The 27,774-nt window shown below is 43.1% G+C and overlaps 1 protein-coding gene across 1 annotated transcript in view; it reads right to left on the bottom strand.

The window, feature by feature from the left end:
- Positions 1-292: 292 nt before the first annotated feature.
- Positions 293-27,774, bottom strand: part of LOC310707296 (cytochrome P450 2J2-like) — a 45,568-nt gene continuing 18,086 nt past the window's right edge. Inside the window, exons 3-9 of the mRNA XM_083504312.1 lie at positions 14,495-14,644; positions 14,130-14,290; positions 10,199-10,375; positions 8,893-9,034; positions 7,392-7,579; positions 4,415-4,556; positions 293-1,506 (exon numbers count right to left, since the gene is read on the bottom strand). Of these exons, the coding sequence (XP_083360438.1) occupies positions 1,319-1,506; positions 4,415-4,556; positions 7,392-7,579; positions 8,893-9,034; positions 10,199-10,375; positions 14,130-14,290; positions 14,495-14,644 (1,148 nt within the window). The 3' untranslated portion in view covers positions 293-1,318. The remainder of the gene's footprint in view (positions 1,507-4,414; positions 4,557-7,391; positions 7,580-8,892; positions 9,035-10,198; positions 10,376-14,129; positions 14,291-14,494; positions 14,645-27,774) is intronic.

Consider the following 27,774-nt stretch of genomic DNA (forward strand, 5'->3'; position numbering starts at 1 on the left):
TGTAACAGTCTCCCTTGGCACGGTCTCCCCAAAAGCTGGATACTTCCCAAAAAACTCATGCAGCTGTTTTTACACTGGATTTTTATAGAAAACCTCTGGTTTTTTAAATAAAAGTTATTTTAATCTTTTTTTTATGTATGCAACAACAGCTGCACAAATGCTGTTAGCCCAGAGTTAGAAAGAAGATAAAGTTCCTAATAGAGAAGAATGGCAAATTAAACTGTTGGACTATGCTGAAATGGGAAAATTGACTGCAAAGCTCAGCAACCAAGAAGATCAAAACTTCAATAAGGAATTGGAAGAATGTATAATTAATCTTGGAGACTACTGTAAGCTGTTGAAAACATTAGCAGGATTGCAATAACACTTGTAATGTAACGAGAACTATGGAGACAATGGAGTTATAAAAAACATGGATTACAGATAAAGATGCAGTAGAAAAGGTTTAATAACAGAACCCATGGAGGGGAAGGTGGAAAGTCCAGAGATTTGGAGGAATCTTAATTGTGGATGTGTGTTGCGGTATTACTATAATTTTATATTGGTAAAACCACATAAAATTATTTTAAAAGAAAAAGAAAAAAGGATAGTGGAAGTCAGGGGAACGTCTATTTTAAGCTTCTCCCTCTTTCATTTCTTAGCTGTGATAAAGGATGTGAAGCCTTCAAATATTCCATAGTGCCTCCACACAACCTATTTCACTCCTGATACCATGTCTTGTCCTCAACATGAAGTTCTGGGTTCAATGTACTGATTTAGAAGAGATATTTTATTAACAAGCATACACGTACAGTATCCATCAAAGGAACTTAACCTTCTTCAACTGGACAAACTGACAGTCCTGCTCTTAGTAGTCTGCTCATCTTAAAGATACAATAACATAGCATGGGGGTGTTAGAAGGGGGCTGCAGAAGAGGGAGAGAGGAGGAGGTGTGGGAATGTGTGTGTAAGGGAGATTTGAGGAAAGTAGAGGGGAGGGGGAAAGGGTGTGAGAGTAAGAATGGGGATGCAAAGGAAGTTGTCAAAAAGGAGGGAGTAAGGAGGCATTGGGAGAGGGATGAAGATGAAAACAGGGGCATGAAAGGACCTGAAGAAATGGAGAAGATGGTATGAAGGGGAAAATGGATGCAAAGCAGAGCTGCAGAAGATAAGAGAGAAGTGGCTTCAGAAATGGAGCTGCAAAAGTGAAAAGAGACCTCAGTAGTTGCATGGGATGAGATGGGAAGGGGAAATGCTAGGGGGTTCATGTGTCAGGAGTGGCCAAGGGGTTGCTAAGTGGAGGAAGCAGGGGTGCAGCCCCTAATATTTTCCTATTTTCTTATGCGTTGCAACGGGGAACAGCACAGAGTTTATAAGGATAGGGATGTGCTGTAGCCCCTACTGTAGCCTCTTTACTGAGTTCTTTGACTCCTTTTGGTAGCTGGAAGCTGAATGCCCTCAGCAGGCTGGTCAGGAAGATGAAGATTTCGATCTTTGCCAGCTGCATTCCCAAACACATGCGAGCCCCTGAAGAGGAGACAAGAAGAAGGCAGTAAGTGAGCAAGAATTTACTTTCCCTTGTTCATTGCTTTGTAGTTATAAACATTCTCCTTAATACTTTGGAAAACTAGACATAGATAGGATAGCAAAATCATCAAGGCTCCTGTCAATTTCCCAGCCTGGTCAGTGCTAACCTTTCTTTCTTTCTTCTTATTATACTTATGTTTTGTTTGAAGTTCCCTATTTCCTATCAAAGAAGATACACTGAGGAAGGGGATGGACTGAAAATGAAGGGCTAGAAAATGAGGGAAGAGGGTCTAGGTCCCAAGTGGGAGCTGGGAGGGCTCACTTTTCTGTGTGTAGAATAAGGGTGAATATTTAATTTTGATAGAGGTAATCTGCTTTTCTTCTTTTCTTCCTTTCCTCATCTTTTTTCTATTTTTCTTTTTAGATTGTCATGATGTTTATTGTGTCTTATGTATAAAACATTCACTAAAACTTGACTTTAAAAAATGAAAGGAAAACTTTTCTCAACTGTCCAAATCAGCAATGCAGAAAGGGGTAAAGAGCATAAAGTAATTTTCCTGTCAGACTTACCTCACATTGGTAGGAACTAGATTTCTGAATGCTGTATGGAAAAGCACATGAATCTGACCTTTGGAGAATTTGTAAGTTAGCAGTGATGATGTCTGCTGAATTTCTGCAGGAACAATATTCTTTTGAGTAGGAGTAGGAGAAGTAACCCCTTCATGGATCACTGCCTTGCCGTGGCGAAGGGGCTTGAATAACTCAAACAAGCTATGAACTATGCCGAGCAGGGCACCCAAGATGGAGAGGTCATAGTGGAGAGTTTTGACCAAACGTGATCTACCTGGAGGAGGAACCGCCAAGCCACTCCAGTATCCCTGCCAAGAAAACTCCATGGACAAAGGCAACAGGCATACCAAAGTTATGACGCTGGAAGATGAACCCCTCAGGTCGGAAGGCGTCCAACATGCTACTGAGGAAGAGCAGAGGACAAGTACAGATAGATTCAGAGCTGATGAAGTGGCTGGGCCAAAGCCAAAAGGACTCTCAGTTGCGGATATGCCTGGAAGCGAAAGGAAAGTCCAATGCTATAAAGAAAAATATTGCATAGGAACCTGGAATGTAAGAACCATGAACCTGGGTAAGTTGGATGTGGTCAAAAATGAGATGGCAAGAATAAATATTGACATCCTGGGCATCAGTGAACTAAAATGGATGGGAATTGGCGAATTCAGTTTGGATGACCATCATATCTACTACTGTGGGCAAGAATCCCGTAAAAGAAATGGAGTGGCCCTCATAGTCAACAAAAGAGTGGCGAGAGCTGTACTGGGATGCAATCTCAAAAATGATAGAATGATCTCGATACGAATCCAAGGCAGACCTTTTAACATCACAGTAATCCAAGTTTATGCACCAACCACTGGTGCTGAAGAAACTGAAATTGACCAATTCTATGAAGACTTACAACACTTTATAGAAGTGACACCAAACAAGGATGTTCTTCTCATTATAGGGGATTGGAATGCTAAAGTAGGGAATCAAGAGATAAAAGGAACGACTGGCAAGTTTGGCCTTGGAGAACAAAACGAAGCAGGGCAAAGGCTAATAGAGTTCTGTCAAGAGAACAAGCTGGTCATCACAAACACGCTTTTTCAACAACACAAGAAACGACTCTACACATGGACATCACCAGATGGGCAGCATCGAAATCAGATTGATTATATTCTCTGCAGCCAAAGATGGAGAAGCTCTATACAGTCAGTAAAAACAAGACCTGCAGCTGACTGTGGCTCAGATCATCAGCTTCTTATAGCAAAATTCAAGCTTAAACTGAAGAAAGTAGGAAAAACCACTGGGCGGGTAAGATACAATCTAAATCAAATCCCTTATGAATACACAGTGGAAGTGAGGAACAGGTTTTAACGACTTAGAATTGGTGGACAGAGTGCTTGAAGAAACTATGGATGGTGGCTCCCAGCATTATACAGGAGGCAGCAACGAAAACCATCCCAATGAAAAGGAAATACAAGAATGCAAAGTGGCTGTCCAACAAGGTCTTACAAATAGCGGGGGAGAGAAGGCATGCAAAATGCAAGGGAGATAGTGAAAGATACAGGAAATTGAATGCAGATTTCAAAAAAATAGCAAGGAGAGACAAGAAGGACTTCTTAAACGAGCAATGCAAAAAATAGAGGAAAACAACAGTAAGGGAAGAAACAGAGATCTGTTCAAGAAAATCGGAAATATGAAAGGAACATTTCGTATAAGGATTACCATAATAATTGACAAAAGTGGTAAGGGCCTAACAGAAGCAGAAGACATCAAGAAGAGGTAGCAAGAATACACAGAGGAATTATACCAGAAAGATATGGACGGCTCGTACACTTGTACTTGTCCTCCGCTCTTCCTCAGTAGCATGTTGGAAGCCTTCCGACCTGAGGGGCTCATCTTCCAGCGTCATAACTTTTATATGCCTGTTGACTTTGTCCATGGAGTTTTCTTGGCAGGGATACTGGAGTGGCTTGCCGTTTTCTGCTCCAGGTGGATCACGTTTGGTCAAAACTCTCCACTATGACCTGTCCATCTTCGGTGGCCCTGCACGGCATAGCTCATAGCTTCTCTGAGTTATTTAAGCCCCTTCGCCACGGCAAGGTAGTGATCCATGAAGGGGGTGGCAAATGTAGGGAGGTCCAGATGGAGGCCACATAACTGTATGTGCTTGTGTGGATCCCCTTAACTTGCCACTCCCTGCCCCATTCTGCTGACCAGCGCTGCCACTCCAGCCAGAAAGACGCTGCTTCTGCTCCGGCCCACTCCCTCATGTGCTGCTGCTTATGTCATTTCCTGGAAGCAGACCAGTAAGCACATCTACAGATCACAACATAGCTTGGTCTTCTGCATTTACCTGCACCAAATGGCAGATATTCTTCTCTCTTCACGAATTGTCCATTCTTGTCCAAAAAATGATTTGGGTTGAACTCTGCAGGTGTCTCCCATCGTGTTGGATCAAGAAGAACAGAGCGCAGATCGGGAACAATAATAGTCCCCTGCAAATAAGAAACAAGTGACTTGGAATGCATTCAGATCAACACATTTCTGGATTGTCCCACACTATTCCAAGACTAATCTTTGCAGAGACACGTGATATATATATATATATATATATATGCAGGTTTTGGTGTCTTCGGGTGTCTTCCCGTGTAAGAGTTGGGGTGTCTAGGCGACGTTTCGACGAGGTCTCACTCGTCATCTTCAGGCTGGTGCTTTCGGCTTCTTGTTACTGGAAACAAGTTCCAGTAACAAGAAGTAACAAGAAGCCGAAGTAACAAGAAGTAACAAGAAGTAATATATATATTTGCTTTCGTAGATTTTCACGGGTACAGGAATGCAGGTTTTGGTGTCTTCGGGTGTCTTCCCGTGTAAGAGTTGGGGTGTCTAGGCGACGTTTCGACGAGGTCTCACTCGTCATCTTCAGGCTGGTGCTTTCGGCTTCTTGTTACTGGAACAGAGCAGGATCTCAGTGTTTGACACGAAGCCAAGCCAGAGCACAACTAAGTGCAGTACAGCCATCTTCTCAGAAATACTCTTCACAAGCTCAAGAGGTCAAGACACAAAAGCTTTAGCAACTAATCCACACTTAATGACCCTCCTAAGTGGTACTCAGAATATCACTCAAGAAATCACTCAAGATATCCCTCAAGTAATTAAGGAACAAAAGAAGAAAAGGCACACTAACCTGGGAACTTCCTCTCTGCCCAGAACGTTGGAGGCTATACACCACACCCCCTCAACAGTATTTATAGGAACTCAAACACTGAGATCCTGCTCTGTTCCAGTAACAAGAAGCCGAAAGCACCAGCCTGAAGATGACGAGTGAGACCTCGTCGAAACGTCGCCTAGACACCCCAACTCTTACACGGGAAGACACCCGAAGACACCAAAACCTGCATATATATATATATATATATATATATTTGGGGGGTGGTCTTGTATTCTTCACCTTAACAAAATTTCTGTACAGGCAGGAACACAAGAAGAATTTTCCCCACCTCTTTTAAAATGAAAGCTCACAAGCAGGCTGAGACCTCTGGCCACTACATGCTCCTCCCCTGCCACAATTGCCCCATGGAATGGCACTTGCTGATGGTGAAACATGTCTGCAGATGGAGCTCCTGCTCTTGCCCTTCAGATTTTTGACTAGACAGGAAGTTCCTGTATGCCTGGCAGCATCTCTCTCTCTTTTTTTTTTTAAAAAAAGTTTTTTATTTATACAACAAGAAAAACAAACAAACAAAAAACACAAATACCGTATTACACACAAATTACAAAAATAACCATAGACACTTAATATTCTTAGCAAACAATAAAACATCTATTGGTCTTAACACTAAAGACCCAACCTCCCGTCTATTCCATACTTCAAATTCATATTACTTATTGCCAATACACTTTTTTTTTCATAATTAAACTTATTCTCATTAAATCTAATTTCTTATATCTACCTTGCAACTATTACTGAAGTTCCTCGAATGCTGCAACAGAATTTAAACTACTATATTTATTTTTCAGATATTCTTTAAAAACCTCCCATTTAGAAACAAATTCCTGTTTTGATTTATTTTTTATTTTTTTCTGATAAACCATCTAATTCAGCATATTCTGTCAGCTTTTGGATCCAATCTTGAATAGAGGGGATTTCATTACTCTTCCATTTTGCTGCGATCAAAACTCTTGCTGCCGCCGTCGCTTATAAAAAACATACCCTTCCTCTTTTATGGAATATCCAAATCTGTTATTCCCAGGAGGTAGGTCTCTGGTTTTTTATTGAAAGAGATCTTTAGCATTTTTTGCAGTTCTGCATGTATACTCTCCCAGAATACCTGTATTTTCCTACATGTCCACCACATATGGTAGAATGTTCCTGAGTCTCCGCATCTCCAACAATTACTTGATACATTTTTATACATTTTTGAAAGCTTCCATGGTGTTAGATACCATCGATGTTGCATTTTTTGAAAGTTCTCTCTAATCGTGTAACAATTTGTGAATTTCCAATTGATCTTCCATAAATTTTCCCATTGGGCCATGGTTATTGAGTGGCCAAAATCCTGGGACCACCTCACCATTGCCACTGTTACCTCCTCCTCCTTGACTGTCCAGTCAAGGAGGAGTCGGTAAGTTTTGGAAATAGTTTTTCTTTTAGAATTTAGAAGATCAGATTCGAATCGGGAAATTTCTGTTGAGAACCCCTTCGTTTGTCAGATTTAAATTTTTCAAATAACTGATGGTATTGGAACCAGTCTGAAATGTGGTCTCTTGTTTCCTCAAAGTTTTTAAATTTTATTTGGTTATCTTCATTTTTTAGAAGTATTTTATATGTTGGCCAGCTTTCCTGAGTATTTTTCCATTTTACTGCTATGGCTTCTACTGGAGAAGTCCACCATGGGACTTTAGGCTCCATCAGGTCTTTATATTTTTCCCATACAGCAAAGAGTGACTTTCTTATTATATGTTTGGTAAAGTTTTTATGAATTTTTGCTTTTCCATATATCAGGTAGGCGTGCCATCCCCAACGGTTGTCAAAACCTTCCAGGTCGAGGAGGTCCGAATCCTGCAACGTGCACCAATCTTTTAGCCAGGTGAAACAGACTGCCTCGTAGTAAAGTTTTAGGTCGGGTAGGGAAAAGCCTCCTCTCTCTTTTATGTCTATTAAGATCAGGTGTTTAATCCTAGGTTTCTTCCCGTCCCACAGGAATTTGGAAATTTCTCTTTGCCATATCTTGAGAAAACCTGCTTCGGCCTGGCAGCATCTCTCAATATGCAACCTTCTGCTGCTCTTTGCTCTTGGGCTACAGGAGTGCAGTTGTATCACACTGTTATACCTTGGGAATGAGAAAACCACGCAGCTTCACATCCTTTGTACATTGCCTAGGAATCCCTATAAATAAGGCATATTTAAAGCGCTGCATTTCATGAATCACAGCATTGGTGTAGGGCAGTTTCTTCTTATCTTGATAGCAGACTGAGTGAGCAGAACCTATGACATCTTCTATTTCCTTGTGCATTTTATCTGAAGAGAATGATGGAAACAGAAGGTTTACTGTGAATACTGCATTTTATTTCAGATGGACATTTAATTCCCTTGAACACATTCCATAAATCTCTGTGAATGAGTCCCAGGTTCTTGCATTTTTAGCTCACCTGGTCCTCCAAAGAGCTCAAGTCTGTGTCCATGGTTCTTCCCCACTCTAGATCCCAGGTGCGAAATCTTTGGAAGTGAAGCTTATCTCAGATGCTTCTGCTGGCTGGATTTGCTGAAGGGCTGGGATCAAAGGCTATCTGTAATGTGTGTGTGTGTGTATTCTCCATCCCTGGTTCTCAATATTTCCTACATAGTTTCATTAATCCTCATTTCCTCACCTGATGTTTGGCTAATGTTATACATGTAAAGGTAAAAGTAAAGGACCTCTGGACGGTTAAGTCCAGTCAAAGGAAGGGATGAAGGAGACAGTGTTTGTCCACAGATAGTTTTCTGGGTCATGTGTCCAGTAGCACCTTAGAGACCAACTAAGTTTGTTCTTGGTATGAGCTTTTGTGTGTATCTGAAGAAGTGTGCATACACACAAAAGCTCATTCATACCAAGAACAAACTTAGTTGGCCTATAAGGTGCTAATGGACTATATATATATATATATATGCTTTTCCAGCTGCATTGGCTCCGAGTGGAGTATAGGGTCAGATTTAAGGTGTATTTATTATTGGTTGTTAGCGGCCCTGAGCCCGGTCTCGGCTGGGGAGTGCGGGGTACAAATAGAATATATATATATATATATATATATATATATATATATATATATACACACACACACACACACACACACACATATATTACATCTGGTGCAACTGGACACCATGATGAGTGCCAGAGTGCATGGAAACGGTGTTTATCTTCCCGCCACAGCAGTACCTATTTATCTACTTGCACTGGCATGCATTCAAACTGCTAGGTTGGCAGAAGCTGGGACAGAGCAACGGGAGCTCATCCTGTCACACAGATTTGACCTGCCAACCTTGTAATCAGCAAGCACAAGGGGATCACTGGTTTAGACCACAGCGCCACCCGTGTCCCTCATGTAGTGGAGCACAGAGAGGCAGGAGACCCTTGGGGTCCTTTCCAACCCTACAATTATAGGTTCCATAAAAGTGGAGGGAGAGAATGATCTTTCCAGACATGTAAGTCAAAAACTTTTAGCTTATTTCAATAACATTTGGCTTCCAAAACTTACATCATAAACTCACTTTTAACTCTTTCCAATATGAAAGCTTTAAAGAATTATGCTCCACCCTAGTGATCAAGAGAATTCCTGGCTCTCCTCTCTCACCTTGGATATCTGGATGACTTGCCAGGAGGAGAAGTGCCCACTTCAGAGAACACGTAGTTGAGTCTGACCCTCCTACAAAGAGGTCAAAAATGCACTGGGCCAAGTTTTCTTCATCATAGGTGGACTCTGGGTCATTCTTGCTCTGGTGTTGAAAATGGGGAAAGTGACATGTCATTTACATGTGTTACAATTTGTTCTTCAGCGCTTACTTTATTCCCCGCCCCCCCACACTTATTACCATACCACCCACACAGGCTTCGTGAGGGGTGGGGTGTCCTCTTACACCGCCTGAGGTGAAATGAGAAGATGTTGTCACCACCGCTATACTGTTGCTGCTGCTGCCTGCTTACCTGGGTTGCACAGCAGTGCCCACAAAGTGGCAACAGCAACTGGGGACTAGGTGAGATCTTGAAAGATTTTGGTGAAATCTTGCCAGAAGCTGCCCCCTTTGCTTCTCCACTAGCAGCTGGCTAGGCAGCACATCCCCAGAGATGCCTCCTGTTGGCATTCCACTGCCCAAGGCAGCTCTCACAGCCTGCCTCATGGGTGGACCGGCCCTGTGCATGCATTTGCCTTGCCCCAATTTGAATTACCTTTTACCTTTACCTGTTCATGTGTATTCCATGAATCCTAATCACACCAAAAACAGTTAGTAACAAGTAATAAGCAATAGAAACGTAATTATGTTTGTTAATAAAAACAGTTTCCTCACATAAGGGTTGTGCCTTGGTTTTTCACCAAATAATCGTCACACACACCCCTTTTTTGAAAGGAATAACTGGCATTAAAATGTGACAATTATGGTGAAATATGGTATTTAGCACTAAACATATTTCACCATTCATTTGTCATCATGATAAGCATTGTTCAGAGAGTGAAAGATGAATTTACATTTGTCCTTTCTAGTATATGAAGATAGATGAGACAGGAATTTGAAGTCATACTCTAGTTTAAGAGCATTTTGTTTAGGATTTTCTGTTTTCTCAGTCCACATTTGAATGTCAGATGAACAGCAATCCAAAGAAATTTATGTACCAAGGGAATGCTCCATAGGCAAGACCCCTTAACATACTTAGGCTTCCACCTCTTTCCACTCACATTTTTAACAATGCTAATGGATGGGTGTCAACTCACTTTAGCAACTAAATTGACTATGAGAAATATTTGGGGGGACCTCAATGCCATTTTCAACTGAGATTCAGGAAAAAAGATGCTGGTTTCCAGACAAGAGATTAGTATTCACTTATAACAGGGAATGTAATGATTCCTTGGATGAGCAGTATTTAGCTTCAAAGCTGATACTTACTTTCTCCATCTGAAGTAGATAGAAATCAACGAGATCCTGTGGATCATGCAGAGACTGATTCTCCTTATGCTTCTCTATCTCCTCCTTTGCAAATGAAAGCACCATCTCCACGCAGGACAAGGCCTTCTTGTGGGGTCCTGGGAGATGTTTCATGAGCCATGGGAGAATTTCACAAAGCTAAAGGAAAGATAGCAGAAATGCTGCCATTACCATGAGGAAGCTTGGTCACACCGTCTGTGCTTTGGATTAGCACTTTAAAAAACATGATTTGCATTATTCTTCAAGGCTAGCATATTAGTTTCTCACTAAGAAGAAGGAAGGGTGTCTATCGCTTTTCTGGAATCTCCCAAAGATTGGGTTATATGAATTATCCCTAGCTGAAAATGTAAAAGAAAACTATGGCTCAAAATATTTTCCCAGCTCCCAGGCATCATTCCAAAACTGGGCACAATCAGAGGACCCCTCCTGGAACAAGTTAGTGGCCTTTTATGGTAAGTGGGTGTGGGGGGAATTCAAGTAAGTTCACATTTAAAAGCAAATTTGCCTAATACACAAATGGAAAGACAGCCATTGTTCAAAATGTCCATTTTTTATTTTTAGTTGTATTTATTAAATATTCCAGTTTGCCAGTCAAGTAATTCTGATCTTCGATTACAAAAACTAAACCTTGAAGAAGGATGTTTTTTCTCATTCCTTGTTTTCTCATTAAAGATCAATTACTTACATTTTCTGAATACATAAGGAGCTAGAAAATAAAAATTGGACTAATATAAAGCAATGTTTAAAACTGAGATATGAAAGCTGGAAGTGAGCAGGCAGAAAAAGGTCCTCCTTTCCTTCCATTCTGCAGTTTTAATCTGAAAATTTAGGCTTAGTACTGTGCCCAGAGCTCAGAAACTGCTCACAGTAATAAAATTCCTTTTTGCAAAATGCGCCTTGAATTCTGATTTAAATTTGCCTGTAGTTTCCCAGTCAAGTGATGCTTACAAAAATGGAAATGCAATGATATGGTTTTGTGTGCCTTAAAATGCATACAATAGTGAAAATAACATACAATCCTACTGTCGGAGCCGGCCGTTACAAATGGTGCTTTTTAGCATAAAATAAAGACACAGAAGCCAGCAATATTTCCATGGACAGAGGGCAGCTCATTCATGCTTCTTCTCTCCCTCCAGTCCTTTTATTACCCCTTGTTCTCCCCAGCCGCATGGCTGCATTCTAATGTCTCACGTTACCTCACCCGGTCCTGGCTTTAACCCACCCACAAACCATATAGGGTTACACTGCCCAGAGGGGGGAACATAACTCCTTATAAGGTCAATGCATTCCAATACATTGTAAAGCTCAGAGTGCTGGTCAGCCGAGGTCAGGGGGCACCCTGCAATATTACAAGCCTTTACCGTGGCTATATGACTCCCACATCCTACAATATACTGCTTTGCAGAAATGTGTATATCAGGCAAAATTGCAAACAAATGTGTGCATTAGGATAAATTAGCAGAAAAATGCTGATGAAGTTTCATGAGTCCTTTTTTTTTTTTAAAGATCAGGAATGTATGTAGAAATGTGGAGAACCCAACTTAAGTTTGGAAAAAGGGTTTAGTTGAGTCATACAGAAGGGAGCTGCTTTCCTTAGCAGTAGGGACAGTGGTTGAGTTGCAGGTCTCTCTTACGTTTAAAAAATTCCAGCCAAGGCTGGCTGCAGGGGCCTCACCATGGACACCATCATCATTGTCATTGCTAAGTGGCTAGAGAGCAGATACATTTAGTTTTCCATGATGGCAGCAAAACTATGCAATTCCCACGCGGGGACCCTTAAAAATCACAGGCGGTGAAGCCTGTGAACCTGGTGACTCGGCGGGCACCATTTGCGCCCCCCTGACCCGCGAAGGAGCCTTTTTAAAGGCTTCGGAATGGGGACGGGGTGAGTGGTGTGGTGCTGAGAGTTGACTGCTTCTCCTGCAGAGTGAAGCCACATGCCATGGTCGGAGAGCGCTGACTTCTTCTTGTGAACAATTGGATTTTAAAGCAGCAACCCGTGAGTAGTACAGAAATTGGACTTAAGAAAAAAAAACTTTTTTTAAATTAGGCACGATCGGGGAAGGCGCAAACAGGAAGTCCGTCTCCCCGTCTTGTAGATAATTTAAAGCAAGGACCAGCTAACTATGGTCGAGAGGATTTTTTTCTTTTCTATTGGGTAAAGACATTAATTTCACGATTTGGCAGTTTAAGTAATTTTACTGGAGGATAAGAGCTAATTTTGGGAGCTGAAGTGCCACCCCCCCCCCGGACCCGGGAGTGATCCGCGAGAGAGCCTGTTGAAGAGATTTTGAAGAGTTTGACAGCTGTCAAATTAGCTGTCAAGATGGGAAAAGAGAACTTTGTTTTCTATTGCCTCTGCTGGTGATATTCGTTACAATTTGGCTATATTTTGTTGAAAACAAGGAAAAACTGATACAAACTAACTTGACTTTTGGATTTGAACGGGAAGGAATACTAAGTAACCAAAATCCCTCTAGAGGGGGTTTTGGGACATTACAAGAATGGCTGAAGGAGGGAAAATTCAAGCTAAATTGGACAGAGTTTTTTTTTTTTTTTTCTCTTGGGAAAGTTACAAGGCCAAATTGATGTTTTGGCTATCAACGTTGCAACTCTGGACTTAACAGTAAACAATTTCATTGAATTTGATAAGGACTTGATCCAGGAAGTTCATGCAGCTGGACAAGAGGAGAAATTTGAGAACTTTGAGAGTGCGGAGAAAGAGATACGTGTTGTTTTTGAGGAAAAGGAAGGAGGAGATGTAATGCAGATGACAAAGGAGAGCCAGAGGCCTGACATGATGGCTATAAAGGAAAATAAGAACTTGATGATGAAAACCTGGTCGGAACTGGAGATTGAAGAATGGAGAGATCTTCTTATGTGAAGATCTGAAGACCTAAGGATTACAAATTTGATTAAGGTGAAAGTTGGAGCTCTGGGGACATTTGGACTTGAAAGGAGTAAGAAACAAGATTTGGGCTCCACTTTTAAGTATGGAGGTCTGGCTGGAAGAATCATTGTCCCTATCGGGCCAGAGTGTCTCCGAGATCTGCTGTTTAATACTAAGGACTATCATAAAAACCGGCAGAGAGGAATTGAGAGAGAATTAAGAGCCTCTCCAGGCTGATAGCAGATTAAGACTGATGGACATTTGTTGGGGATTGAAACCGGGAAAGGGGATGGGGTGGGGTTTGGGGATCCAAAGGGTGTATAATTATAATCTGGTTTTTTTCCTCTTTATTCTGTTTTGTTATTAGTAGGAAAAGTGGGGAATTCGTGGAAGGGAATTTGGGTCGACTTTAGAAAAAGGATTTAAGAATGGGCATTGATGTATAAATTTAGACGTTGTAAAATTGGGTTTTTTTTAATTGAACTAAATACAAAAAGGTTAAAAATTGGGGATAAGAACTTGCTGAATTAACAATTCAAATTGGAATATAAGAAGGGGAGGTGTGGGGAAGTCAGGGAAATATGTCATAGAAAAATAAGGATTGTAAACTGTATATGTTTTCTTTTTTGTTTTTTGTTTTTGGTTTGTAATGTACTAAAATGGAAAATTCTCAATAAATATCTATTAAAAAAACACACAAAACTATGCAATTCTCTTCTTGAGAAGATTATTTTGTTCACCTCTGTCCCCTTTGGTGGGCTCTTGATGACCTGTTCTGAAGCTCATTGTTCCATTTTTGTCCCATCTTCCCTCCAAAGAGTCTCCTGTGGTGGACAAATTCTTCCTACTCCTTTTTTTAAAAAAAATCTCAATGGTAAACATGAGTAATTGATCAGGTTGTGAGACAGTAAATGGCCCTTATCTCAGATCAATTTCAAAATACTGAATTGTGGTATTTAGGGAGACCTCTTTGGCATAGTAGAAATGAAAATGACTACTCACACTATGAAAAAAGCTACATGCAAATTTTAGGACAAAATGAATGGCTTCTATCAGCTTCTGGAACCGTTCATCTTCAAGAGCAAACCGGTGCCCAAAAACCACAGCACATATCACGTTGGAGACTGAATTAGAGATGGGCATGGAGGGATCAAGTGGCTGTCCTGCAAAATAAAATTAAAATAATGTTAGTTCAGCTGCTCCTGTTCATACAGGAACAGTGGAATTTTATGGTGGCCAAGAGAAACTGCTAGGATCTCCTTTAGGAACCAAGAAAAACATATCACGTTCCTTTCTAAAATGGACAGAAGTAGTACACAAATAAATCTTCATACGCCAGCTCAGCACCATCACCCCTCCTCACATACCCTTTGAACGTGCAAAAACCTCCACGAGCTGATGGGCCTCCTCTGCTACTTGGTGCTCCATGCCTTTCTTCCCCAACCCCAACTTCCGCATAGTAACTACACCAAACTGTCTCTGTTGCCTCCAGGTGTGACCATTTGAAAATGCAATACCTATGGAAAATCAATGAGAAATTATTACTTGCAGAAATCAATGTAAAAAGTTGCCATCTCAGAACAATGTTTACTGAAGTTCATATCCTTGCATGTAAGAGCTACTTAGTCTCTCTAAAGCAAAGAATTACAAGATGATGCAGAAAGGATTCTGGGTACAAATTGGAGGGAATTTACAGGGGAAATCTATCAAGCTTCTGGTAATGCTATTGGGAAAAGAATGGAAGTGGTAGAAATGGAAGTACTTTTCTTTTTCTCTTGCTAAATTTCCTTACAGGAAATGCCATCGCAAGATATACAACTGGGTGTAAAATAATGAATATACAAATAAATAACTATGGATTATTTTAAAATAAAAGACTACAGAGGAGAGTTTCCTTTTAAAATAAAAATGATGGATTTATTGTTTTTAAACATGGAAGAATGGTTGGAATTTTTTGGGGGGGAGATAAGGTCATCATACAGGATTGGAAGAGTACTATTCGATCCACTTCCATCTGTATCTTGAAGTCTGTGGTTTCAACTACGGGTGCTACCACCAGCTGTAACTGTTCTGGCTTCAGAATATGTTTCAGCTCAGCGGCTGACTCCCCCTCCAGATACTCCAGCTTCCGGGACAGGACATCTGCCCTCTGGTTCTGGTGCTTCGGCATGTATCAGATTCGGAAGTCGAAAAGAGCAAAAAAACTGTGCCAATCTAATTTGCCTCTGGTTCAGATGCCTCACCATTAACCAGTGTTCTAAGTTCTTGTGGTCCATGTACCTCCACTTGGTGTTGTGCTCCTTTGAGGGAATGTCTCCACACCCCCAGTGCTTCTTTTATGGCGAGCAATTCTCTCTCCTAAATGGTGTAATTCCATTCTGAAGCGTTCAACTTTTGGGAGTGGAAGGCACACAGCCTCATATCTCTGTCACAGTCTTCTTGTAGCAACACAGCTCCTATGGCATTTTCTGACACGCTCGTCTCCACCACCATTGGCTGATGTGGATCTGTGTGGTGCAGGTACTCCTCCGCTGCTTCTCAAATGCATCTTGAGCTTCTCAAACACATCTTGTGCCTCCTCTGTCCAGAACAATGGCTTCTTGCTCCTCAAGCAGTCTGTAAGGAAAGCCATGAGCCAAGAATAATTGGGCACGAACTTGTGGTAATAATTAGCAATCTAACACCGCCTGCACCTTGGCTAGGTCTATGTACACCCCTTCAGGAGAGACGTGATAACCCCAAATTCCACCCCCTTGACATGAAACTGGCACTTTTCCAATTTCGCATAGAGGTGGTGTGTCCTTAGTCTATGCAGCACCTCCGTCATGTGTCGCACGTGCTCTTCTGGGTTCTCAGAGTAGATCAGCACGTCATCTAGGTAACACAAAACTGTATTGTCCAATAAATCGGCCAATACATGATTGATGAACACCTGGAATGTGGCTGTGCCCGATTGTAGCCCCAAAGGCATAACTAAGTACTCAAAGCTTCCAAATCTGTTATTCCGAGCCATTTTCCACTTGTCCCCTTGTCTCACATGTATCAAATTGTATGCCCCCCTCAGGTCCAGCTTGGTAAAAAATTTCACCGACTGTAACCTCTCCAGCAGGTCACCAATATGTGCCAAGGGGTATTGACTAGGAATCATGAGGCTGTTGGTTTTTCTGTAGTCCACCATGAGACGTCTTTCTGGGGTGTCTTTCTTGTTCACAAAGAACACTGGTGACCCACCAGGTGCTCATGACAGCCTAATAAACTCACGTTCCAAGTTCTTCTTCAGAAACTCCCGCAAGTTAGGGGGGCCACTAGGGGGCACATCGGAAGATAGCTGACAATAACATCTATCCGACCCACATGAGGTAATTTGGAGGCTATGATGGGGGTAATTAGCCTCCTTAACCCCTCCAGGATTGTGGGGGGGGGGCGGCCCTTGCCTGCTGTGCCCTATACCACCCCCGAATTTGTGGGGATGGGGGCACTAGGCACAAAGCCCTCCTGTGGGATTCCGGCACTCCTCGAAGCCGTCTCTGATCCGCGACACTAGCTGCAAGAATCTTCAAAAGAAACAATTTGGACGAGATAAATTGCACATACTTCAAGGAAAGAGGGGGAGTAAAGACTGCTTACAGAAGAGATCTCTGATAAAACAAGACAAGAATAAAATATGAGAAGATACGTCAAGATACGGTACTGCAAATGACTGAGGGGGGAGGGGGGAAAACCCTCCTTTACTTTTCTATGTGATTAAACAAGAATCCCCTCCCCTAATGAGTCAGAAATGTCGTTTTAAGGACTTAAACTGTGGATTTAAGGCTGTGTGGAGATAAATTTTCGAACCAAAGCAATGTTCCAAGACGAAGCTGGAAAGTTAAGAGTTTTGGAATGACGCAGTTAAAAATGCCGTCGCCATTTTGGGAGGCACTGTCGTAGCCCTTGAGTCTGGGAGGAGAAAGAGAGAAACAGAGTTGTTTACATAGCGTGGATTAACTCCTCAATGGGACTTAAGAGTGACAACTGCCTAATTTATGATGGAAAGAGCGATGTTATCTACGAAGGAGATGATATATGGAAACCATCTGGACTTAGACTGGAAGAACGGGAAACTCACACAGGATTATTACATTTGCTTATCGGCTTAAGGAGACTAACAGAAGAGATCGTAAAGGAAAAAGAGAAATTATATGAACAAGATATGATGTGGAACACCAAGATAAGATTGGATAGAACTATGAATTTTGTTTCAACTGATTGGGACTGATTTGGACATTAATGCAGTAATAAGAAGATGATTTGAATCCCCCTTTGGATCTTGAAGTATGGGTTCCCCCAACAAAATTTAAAAATTTGGCTTTGTAATTTGGAATTTATGTGATGTGATTTAATTTGATGTGATTGGCCAATTAATAAAAATTATTTTTAAAAAAACGAAACAGAAACTCCCGCAAGTTGGCTAATTCTGCTTCTGACATGGAATATAGATGACTGGTTGGCACCAAGCACCAAGTCTGTTTTGCAATCATAAGGTCTGTGGGGTGGGTAACCTATTTGCCTCCTTTTCACAGAACACATCCCTATAGGCCTTATACTGTGGGGGTATGGAGCTCTCCTCCCCCATGAGTTTCCCCCCCTACCTATGCCCCCTTGGCTTCTACCTCTATTGGCACTTTGAACCCTAGGCAGTGTGCTTGGCAGTAAGCTGAATCAAACGTTAAAGAACGCTGCGCCCATGCTATTACTTTGTGAGCTAACGTGGTGATGTGAAACATCATTGTCTCCTTGTGGCCTGACAACTCCACCCCCATGGGCCATGTGGCATAGGCAACTTGCCTCCCCAGCAAATGGCCTGCCATCAATTAGTTGCACTTCCAAAGGGGCTTCTTGTTGCTGTGTGCCCAGCTTCTGCTGCTCTACAAAGTCTGAGTCTAAAAAGTCCAGGGAAGCCCCTGAGTCTATGAGTCCCTAGACCTGCATCCTGCAGCTGTCTGGGAGTTGTAGTGTCACTGGCACCACCATCCCAGGAACCGCCGTTTCAATCTGAGGGCTCTTTACTGACTTCTTTCCCAGCTGCCGGCCTCCTTCATGGACTGGGGCTTCCCGTTTCCCGCCAGTGCTTCCTTAGATTTATTGCTTTTCTTCATCCGGCCATTTCCTCTGCGTCAACTCTGAGAAATACGACCACAGGTAGAAAAACAAATAGCAGAAACACAGCAGTCTTCCGTGTGAGAGAAAAAGGGAGTGAAAATAATCCAGGCACAGCTTCTTCTAACTAAAAGCTTTATTTACAAGCAAAACATTCCATTCCATCGGAGCTTAAACCCATCGTGTCTTTCTCCTCTCGCTCTCCGAGGAAAGTGAAACCAACTCTAACAGAACAAAGAGCTGTAACATGCAGTGCAGCATCAGTGAGACGCTCCTCCCCCAGGGCAGAACACAAGGAGGTTAACTCTATAACCACCAAACTCCACAAGCCCCGGACAGAAAACCCCCAGTCTTCTTGCTTGGACACTGTCTTGCCAAATGTCCAGATCGCCCAACTGCAAAGCAACGTTTGTGACGTTGCCCCCCCCCCGCCATTCAAGCTGTTCCAGGGTTCCCCCTCCCTGCTGAGCCCAGTTGCATCTGCTCTGGAAGGTCTCCCTGTCTGGGCATGCTGCCAACTCTCTGCTCAGGCATGTTAAGAATGTGGCTTCTCCAACTTCCACTGCTGCTGCCTCAGTCCAAGCTTCAGTGAAGCTTGGACTACATCATCCAAAGAGTCCATGGGCAGCATTCTTGCCAGTTCACATGATATCAATTCATTCAACCCCACCCAGTACATGGCTGCCAAAGGCTGACTGTTTGCTTGCCACCCAAGCTTTTGAACTAACAAGTTGAATGCAGTCCATAACGTGGAGACAGAATCACTCCCCTGGTGGAGGTTTAACAGTTGTTGTGCAGAGGTAGCATTCTGCAGGGGATCATTAAAGATTCCATCCATAGTTTCCAAAAACTCCCCCAGGTTTCAGAGGGTGCTGTGCGTGGCTGCCATTAGAGGAATTGTCCATCCTTTAGCATTGCCTTCTAACATGCCAATTAAATATCCACTCTCTTCTTATCCACTGCTCCCACGTCCAGGAAATATAGAGCTTCATTTTAAAGACAAGATACTCCACCAGGTAAGCTACGTATTTAGAGGGGTTTTACTGGCTCTGAGAGTCCTTTCTGCCTCTAAATGCAGTCTTTGTTCGCCCAGGGCCAGGTGAGGGTATCTAGCTGTGATTTCAGCTGCCAGCTGTACTGCTGCAGTTCATTTATGGCATCCCTGGGCTCTCCTGCCCCCACTCCCGCTGCTCCAGCCCCCATTGCGTCCACACCCTCTGGTACTTGCCCTTGCATTCTGCTCTCTATCATCTCTCGGTGTGTGAGAGAAGAGAGATTTGGCAAGCTGTCAGGTTGGTAGGCTCTCCCACACAAGAAGCAGTCTCTGACATTTTTATTATTGTTGTTGTTTAGTTGTGTCCGACTCTTCGTGACCCCATGGACCGGAGCACGCCAGGCACTCCTGTCTTCCACTGCCTCCCGCAGTTTGGACAAACTCATGCTGGTAGCTTTGAGAACACTATCCAACCCTCTCATCCTCTGTCGTCTCCTCTTTGTACCCTCCATCTTTCCCAACATCAGGGTCTTTTCCAGGGAGTCTTCTCTTCTCATGAGGTGGCCAAAGTATTGGAGCCTCAGCTTCACGATCTGTCCTTCCAGTGAGCACTCAGGAATGATTTCCTTCGGAATGGAGAGGTTTGATCTTCTTGCAGTCCATGGGACTCTCAAGAGTCTCCTCCAGCACCAGAATTCAAAAGCATCAATTCTTCAGCGATCAGCCTTCTTTATGGTCCAGCTCTCACTTCCATACATCACTACTGGGAAAACCATAGCTTTTACTATACGGACCTTTGTTGGCAAGGTGATGTCTCTGCTTTTTGGATGCTGTCTAGGTTTGTCATTGCTTTTCTCCCAAGAAGCAGGAGTCTTTTAATTTCGTGGCTGCTGTCACCATCTGCACTGATCATGGAGCCCAAGAAAGTAAAATCTCTCACTGCACCCCATTTCTTCCCCTTCTATTTGCCAGGAGGTGATGGGCCCAGTGGCCATAATCTTCTTCTTTTTTTGATGTTGAGCTTCAGAACATATTTTGCCCTCTCCTCTTTTTAACCCTCTTTAAAAGGTTATTTAATTCCTCCTCACTTTCTGCCATCAATGTTGTGTCATCTGCATATCTGGGGTTGTTGATATTTCTTCCGGCAATCTTAATTCCGGTTTGGGATTCATCCAGCCCAGTCTTTCACATGATGAATTCTGTATATAAGTTAAATAAGACAATATACAGCCTTGTCGTACTCCTTTCCCGATTTTGAACCAATCAGTTGTTCCATATCCAGTTCTAAGTGTAGCTTCTTGTCCCACATAGAGATTTCTCAGGAGACAGATGAGGTGATCAGGCACTCCCATTTCTTTAAGAACTTGCCATAGTTTGCTGTGGTCGACACAGTCAAAGGCTTTTGCATAAATGAAGCAGAAGTAGATGTCTTTCTGGGATTCTTTAGCTTTCTCCATAATCTAGCGCATGTTTGCAATTTGGTCTCTGGTTCCTCTGCCTCTTTTAAATCCAGCTTGCACTTCTGGGAATTCTTGGTCCACATACTGCTTGAGCCTTCCTTGTAGAATTTTAAGCATAACCTTGCTAGTGTGTGAAATGAGTGCAATTGTGCGGTAGTTGGAGCATTCTGCCCTTCTTTGGGATTGGGATGTAGACTGATCTTCTCCAATACTCTGGCCACTGCTGAGTTTTCCAAACTTGCTAGCATATTGAGTGTAGCACCTTAACAGCATCATCTTTAAAAATTTTGAATAGTTCAGCTGGAATACCATCACTTCCACTGGCCTTGTTGTTAGCAGTGCTTTCTAAGGCCCATTTGACTTCACTCTCCAGGATGTCTGGCTCAACGTCAGCAACCACACTATGAGCCATCCGTATCTTTCTGGTATAATTCCTCTGTGTATTCTTGCCACCTCTTCTTGATGTCTTCTGCTTCTGTTAGGTCCTTACCACTTTTGTCCTTTATTATGGTAATCTTTGAATGAAATGTTCCTTTCATATCTCCAATTTTCTTGAACAGATCTCTGGTTCTTCCCATTCTGTTGCTTTCCTCTATTTCTTTGCATTGCTCGTTTAAGAAGGCCTTCTTGTCTCTCCCTGCTGTTTTTTTGAAATCTGCATTCAATTTCCTGTATCTTTCACTATATCCCTCACATTTTGCTTGCCTTCTCTCCCCCGCTATTTGTAAGGCCTTGTTGGACAGCCACTTTGCTTTCTTGCATTTCCTTTTCATTGGGATAGTTTTCATTGCTGCCTCCTGTATAATGTTGCAAGCCTCCATCCATAGTTCTTCAGGCACTCTGTCCACCAAATCTAAGTCCTTAAACCTGTTCCTCACTTCCACTGTGTATTCCTAAGGGATTTGATTTGGATTGTATCTTGTTTAAGCTTGAATTTTGCTATAAGAAGCTGATGATCTGAGCCACAGTGAGCTCCAGGTCTTGTTTTTGCTGACTGTATACAGTTTCTCCATCTTTGGCTGCCGAGAATATAATCAATCTGTTTTCGATGCTGCTCATCTGGTCATGTCCATGTGTAGAGTCATCTTTTGTGTTGTTGGAAAAGCGTGTTTGTGATGACCAGCTTGTTCTCTTGACAGAATTCTATTAGCCTTTGCCCTGCTTCGATTCCCTACTTTAGCATTCCAATCCCTTATAACGAGAAGAACATTCTTCTTTGGTGTCACTTCTAGAAGGTGTTGTAAGTCTTCACAGAATTGGTCAATTTCAGTTTCTTCAGCACCTGTAGTTGGTGCATAAACTTGGATCACTGTGATGTTAAAAGGTCTGCCTTGGATTCATATAGAGATCATTCTATCATTTTTGAGATTGCATCCCAGTACAGCTTTCACCACTCTTTTGTTGACTATGAGGGCCACTCCATTTCTTTTATGGGATTCTTTCCCACTGTAGTAGATATGATGGTCATCCAAACTGAATTCACCCATTCCCGTCCATTTTAGTTCACTGATGCCCAGGATGTCGATATTTATTCTTGCCATCTCATTTTTGACCACATCCAACTTACCCAGGTTCATGGTTCTTACATTCCAGGTTCCTATGCAATATTTTTCTTTACAGCATTGGACTTTCCTTTCGCTTCCAGGCATATCTGCACCTGAGCGTCCTTTCGACTTTGCCCAGCCGCTTCGTCAGCTCTGAATCTACTTGTACTTGTCCTCCGCTCTTCCTCAGTAGCATGTTGGACGCCTCCTGACCTGAGGGGCTCATCTTCTGGCGTCATAACTTTTATGTGCCTGTTGTCTTTGCCCATGGAGTTTTCTTGGCGCGGATACTGGAGTGGCTTGCTGGTTCCTGCTCTAGGTGGATTGCGTTTGGTCAAAACTCTCCACTATAATCTGTCCATCTTGGGTGGCCCTGCACGGCATAGCTCATAGCTTCTCTGAGTTATTCAAGCCCCTTCACCATGGCAAGGCAGTGATCCATGAAGGGGGATGGTATTATTATTATTATTATTATTATTATTATTATTATTATTATTATGTCAAATCTTGGTTGTCGAACATAATCTGTTCAACTGAGGCACGGCTTCCGATTGGTTGCAGATGCTTCCTGCACTAAATTGGAGGCTGCGTTGGACATTCGCTTTCAGAAAACATTTAAAAAACAGAGCATTTACTTCTGGGTTTTTTAGCATTTGGGAGCCAAAACATTCCAAAATGGAGGCATTCGAGATCTGAGGTTTGACTGTATTTATTATTACATTTATATTCTACTCATCCTCCCAAAAGAACCGAGGGCTGAAAAGAAGCAAAACTGAGAAAGATCTAAACTGAAAAGGTTATTGGAAGGGGATATATTGATCTCAAGTTGTATAGGCTGTTTGTTCAACCAGCACCTTGAACTTAGCTAATTGTCAGCCAGTGGCATAACATGCTGGCTAGGTCCTGCCCCCATGAGCAGTCAAGCTACTGCATTTTTTGCCAGACACTGTTTCAAGGGCAGCCCCAAATGCAGCACATTGCTATAATCAGCCTGGAGGTAACCAGCACATGGATGACAGTAGTTAAGCTATCCTGATCCAGAAACTACTTTAGCTGCCAAAGCTGCCTTGCTAGCTGAAGCTGGTAGAAGGCACTAAGGTCACCTGGGCCTCTAGCAGCTAAGATGGATCCAGGAGCACCTCTAGTCTATGAACCTGTTCTCTCAGGGGGAGTTGAACTCCTTTCATAGCAATAAACTGAACAATTGACTAGACTCCAACCACCATGCCCCCATCTTACCAGGATTCAGACTGATGTAGGCATCAAAGCCTTCAGCAGAAAGAACTTTGAGTTCAAGCTCTTCATCCAGCACTGAGGGCTAGGATAGTAAATGCATTACAATTGCAACAGGCAACAAACTTCTACCTGCAGTTGAATCGAACCACAGTGCAGTACAATTGCTAATTCTTTGGATCTTTGGTGCTGGCATAGATGTGATCATACTCCCCCCTGTGGAAGTGACATGGTCTGATCACTGCACTCTGAAAGCCAAGATTGACTTCTTGCTCTTCCCCTGCTCAGGTGGCGAGACTATTTGGGCTCGCCCACGAAGGCTGATGGATCCTAATAGATTCCGTCAGGCCTTGCGGGACTCTGCTTCTCCTGATGACTCATTACATGACCTTGTCGAGGAATGGAATAACCGGTTCTTGGCAGCCATCAATAAGATCGCGCCCAGGCACCCTCTGCAACCCCGCTGAAACCGGGCCCCTTGGTTTATCTAGGAGCTCCAGAAAATGAAGCGGGATCTCAGACGGCTAGAGTGAGTATGGCGATGGACTCATGATGGCGCTTCAAGAACATCTTATAGGATGCTTATGAAAGTCTATGAGATGGTTATGAAAGCTGCTAAGAAATTTTACTTTGCAGCTTCCATTGCATCCGCTAGCTCTCGTCCGGCACAACTTTTTAGAATAATTAGGTCAATAACATCCTTAGGAGGACAAACAAATTTAAGCATAAATTCGACTCACAGCTGTGAGGCATTCGCGAACTTTTTGCAGAGAAAGTTCTGTTGCTCCGGGTGACTTCCGGGGTGGCCCCATCGGTAATGGCAGACTCCCTCTGATCTGGAGGGACTGGCTCTACGGAAATCAGGTCTGTTCCACTACGGTGAAGTGGGGACCCTTTAAAAAATCACAGGCGGGTGAAGCCTGTGACTGTGGGACTCGGCGGGCACCTTTTGCGCGCCCCCCCCCCAATTTGTAAAGGAACCCAATTACGGGCTCCGGAGCGAAGCGGGGCAAGCGGCGCGGTGCTGAGAGTCAACTGCTTCTTCCGTTGAGCGAAGCCGCACAGCCGTTACCGGAGAGCGCTGACCTTTTCCTGTGACAATCTGGCTACAAAAATAACTACCCGTGAGTAGGTCAAATTTGGAAATAAAGGAAAACAAAGACTTAATTCGGTACCGAGCGGGGAGGCATAAACAGGAAGTCCGCCTTCCGTTCTTTGTAAATAGAGTAAAGCAAAGAAGTTGTAAGCTAAAACCTGGAAAGTCGATTAAAGGAATATAATCCTAACATCAAAACAAGCGATTTCCCCCCTTGGCTGCAGGAGAGGAGTGGGGAAAGGTGTGAACTATATTTTCCTGCAGAAAGAGAGGAAAGGAAGTTAAAATCCACTGCTTAAAACCTGGGAACGGGCTGCCAATGGACAATAAGAATGCCGTACTGTGAAATGCGCTGTTGGTGAATAGAGTACTTTTTGACAGCTAACTCTGCAAAAGAGATACAAAGTTTCTGGCTGGCTTCTCCTGGTTTTAAAGTAACTGGAAACTAATTGAAACTGAAATTGTTGCCTATTTTGTGAATTGGGGGATTAAAAAGGGTTGTTGTTTTTTTAGCGCAACAAGTTTTGACTGCTACTGTGTCCCCCTAGAGGAAGTTTGAAATTGTTACAACATCTGGGCCAGGGGAATTTTCCACTTCAAAACAAATTTTGACCGTGGGATTGACCTGGGGCTTCAACTAGAGTGTTATGGCAGATGGAAAACAAAAGATAGAGTTGCTTCAAGAAAAAGCAACAAGGTCTGGTAGATCTTTCCACACAGACACTGGGCTGCAGCGAAGTGTCAGGAAAAAGCAGCAATGCAAGAGTGAGCTGCAAGTTGCTGGAATGCAAAACAGGATGTTGATGTTTGGGACTGTACTATTGGAACAAAGGGGCAGTCTATTCACTGTACTGAGCACCGGATGTTAGCTCAGAGTGTTATCTGACCTGTACTGGAAGTACAGGGGTGGAGTTTCTCTCTCTACTGTTGGAGTCTGGAGAGTGCAGACGTGTTTCTCTGTACTGCTGGAATGACAGAAATAAAGACATGTAAATAGATTTCTGTCTGTCTCTTTCCCCCTCCCTGAGAGAAGCAGGGAGGAGGGAGGAGAGGTGTGTCCCTCTCACGCTGAGTGGGATCGCCGATAGTGACCTTGCCTGTATCCTGCCGGGAGACGCAGATGGGGAGGTCAACAAGGATTTCAAGCCGAATGCCTGGAGTGTGGCCAGTTACCTCTGACTGCGGCCTGAGAATCCGACACGAAGAGCATCAGCTTCTGGCTCCTCTGCACCATTAGGGGCTGCATCTGTACAACCTAAACCAAAAGGAATGGCATCTGAAGATGTTTTAGCTCTGGCACTAGGCAAAATTAATGAATCTTTGGAAAAACTAAGTAAACAAGTAGCTGAAGCATCAATTAAAATTGATCAAAATACTACAAGCATTAATAATTTGGGACAGAAGGTGAACACTAATACAGAAACCATTGAGAAACTGCTACAGGAATCTACTTTGACCCGAAAGACAGCTGAAGAAGCAAAGGAAATAGCAGTTGCTGCAGAAGAGAAGATACCACCGATACATAGGCAACTCGAGGACCACAGGTCGGTGTTGTCTATGATTGAATTGAAGGAGAAACAAACGAATTTGAGGATCAGGGCCGTACCTGAACTTGAGAAAGACAATCTGATTGACTTTCTTATGCAGGAATTTGCAGACTTTGGGGATTTAGATTTGGAGAAGGAAGATTTTAAGATAGTGAGTACTTTCAGGCTTGGAAGAGGGGGGAAGAAGAACAGGGTGAGAGACTGTTTGATCACCCTCCGAACGAAAGAGGAGAGAGACAAAATCTTGAGTCTGCACTTTCAGAAGACTCTGGAAATACATCAGTCAAAAGTGGAGATATTTAAAGACATCCCGAAACATCTTTTGGACCTCAGGTCCAATTACAGAGATTTGGTCACCCTGTTGAGAAGCAACAGAGTTATCTTTAGGTGGGAATTTCCCCAAGGCCTATCTTTTAGCTTCAAAGGAAGAAAGATAAAAATAAGATCAGTGGACGACAAAGAAAGATTTTTGAAAGATCACAGGGAAGATTTGCAGAAAGAATCTGGAGAAGAGCTAAGAGCACTAGAAAGAGGAATACTAGACATAGCAAAACTACCTTTTGGACTGGACTGCTTAGAGAAAGCGATACCACCGACAGAACAAGAACAAACACTTGGCACAGTTGGAGGTAAAGCAAAGTAACTACATCATGGCTCTGCAACTATTAAGCTGGAATACTAATGGTCTCAACTCCCCCCAGAAAAGGAAAAGAATTTTTCATTTATTAAAAAAGGAACAATTGGACTTGATTTGTCTACAGGAAACACATGTGATAAGGCTACATAGAAAAGTATTGATCAACAAAAGACTGGGCCAGGAGTTCATCTCATCGGACAAAGTTAAAAAAAAGAGAAGTAGTGATTTATGCAAAGGAGAGTTTATCACCGAAATTTATCTTTAAAGATGAACAAGGAAGATTTGTGGCAAAGACTCTCCTCCCTGCAAGAGAGGGGAGTGGTTGTGGCCGAGAGCCGGACTCCGCCTCAAGCAGGGGGCATTTGCCCCCTGCCTCCCACTCACTTGGCTGGCGCCCATGCCCTCGGTCAGGCACCCAACCAGGTGCCTTTAAGGGGGCGTGTACAGCAGCCTGAATTGCTGCGGCACCAGCCTCCAGCCCTCACTTTTGTCATCCCGTCGCAAGCAGCCGCAGCGTGTTACAAAGAGAAGCAGCCCTTTCAGGGATGTCGGGGGTTCCACCATTCTAGCTCCAGAGGAGCCCCCGCAGCAGGGAACAGATGATAGGGACCCTCCGGGTCTAGCATTTTCACTGATCCAGCTCCCTCCTCTCCGCAACCTCTTGTCTAGCTATCCAGACGAAAGCGCAGCATCCTTTCGTTGGAAGGGTTTTGTCAGAGGGTTTCAGAATACCAGTAACCGGCTCTTTAATTGCAAAGGATTTCCCCTAACCAGATGTCAGTAAGGGAAAGGTTTGAGGTTGCAGAAAAAGGAAATAGCTAAGGAAGTGGCTGCAGGGAGGGTGGCTGGTCCATTCGTACACCCCCCTATCCCAAACCAGCATATCTCGCCCCTTGGTATTGTACCCAAAAAGACCCATGGTGAGTTCAGATTAATCCACAACCTTTCTTACCCTAAGGGTCTCGCTTTCAGATGTCTCGCTTCCGGTTGCTAGCAC

This window comes from Podarcis liolepis, assembly GCF_965112155.1.
Source record: "Podarcis liolepis genome assembly, chromosome: 5".
Lineage (NCBI taxonomy): Eukaryota > Metazoa > Chordata > Lepidosauria > Squamata > Lacertidae > Podarcis > Podarcis liolepis.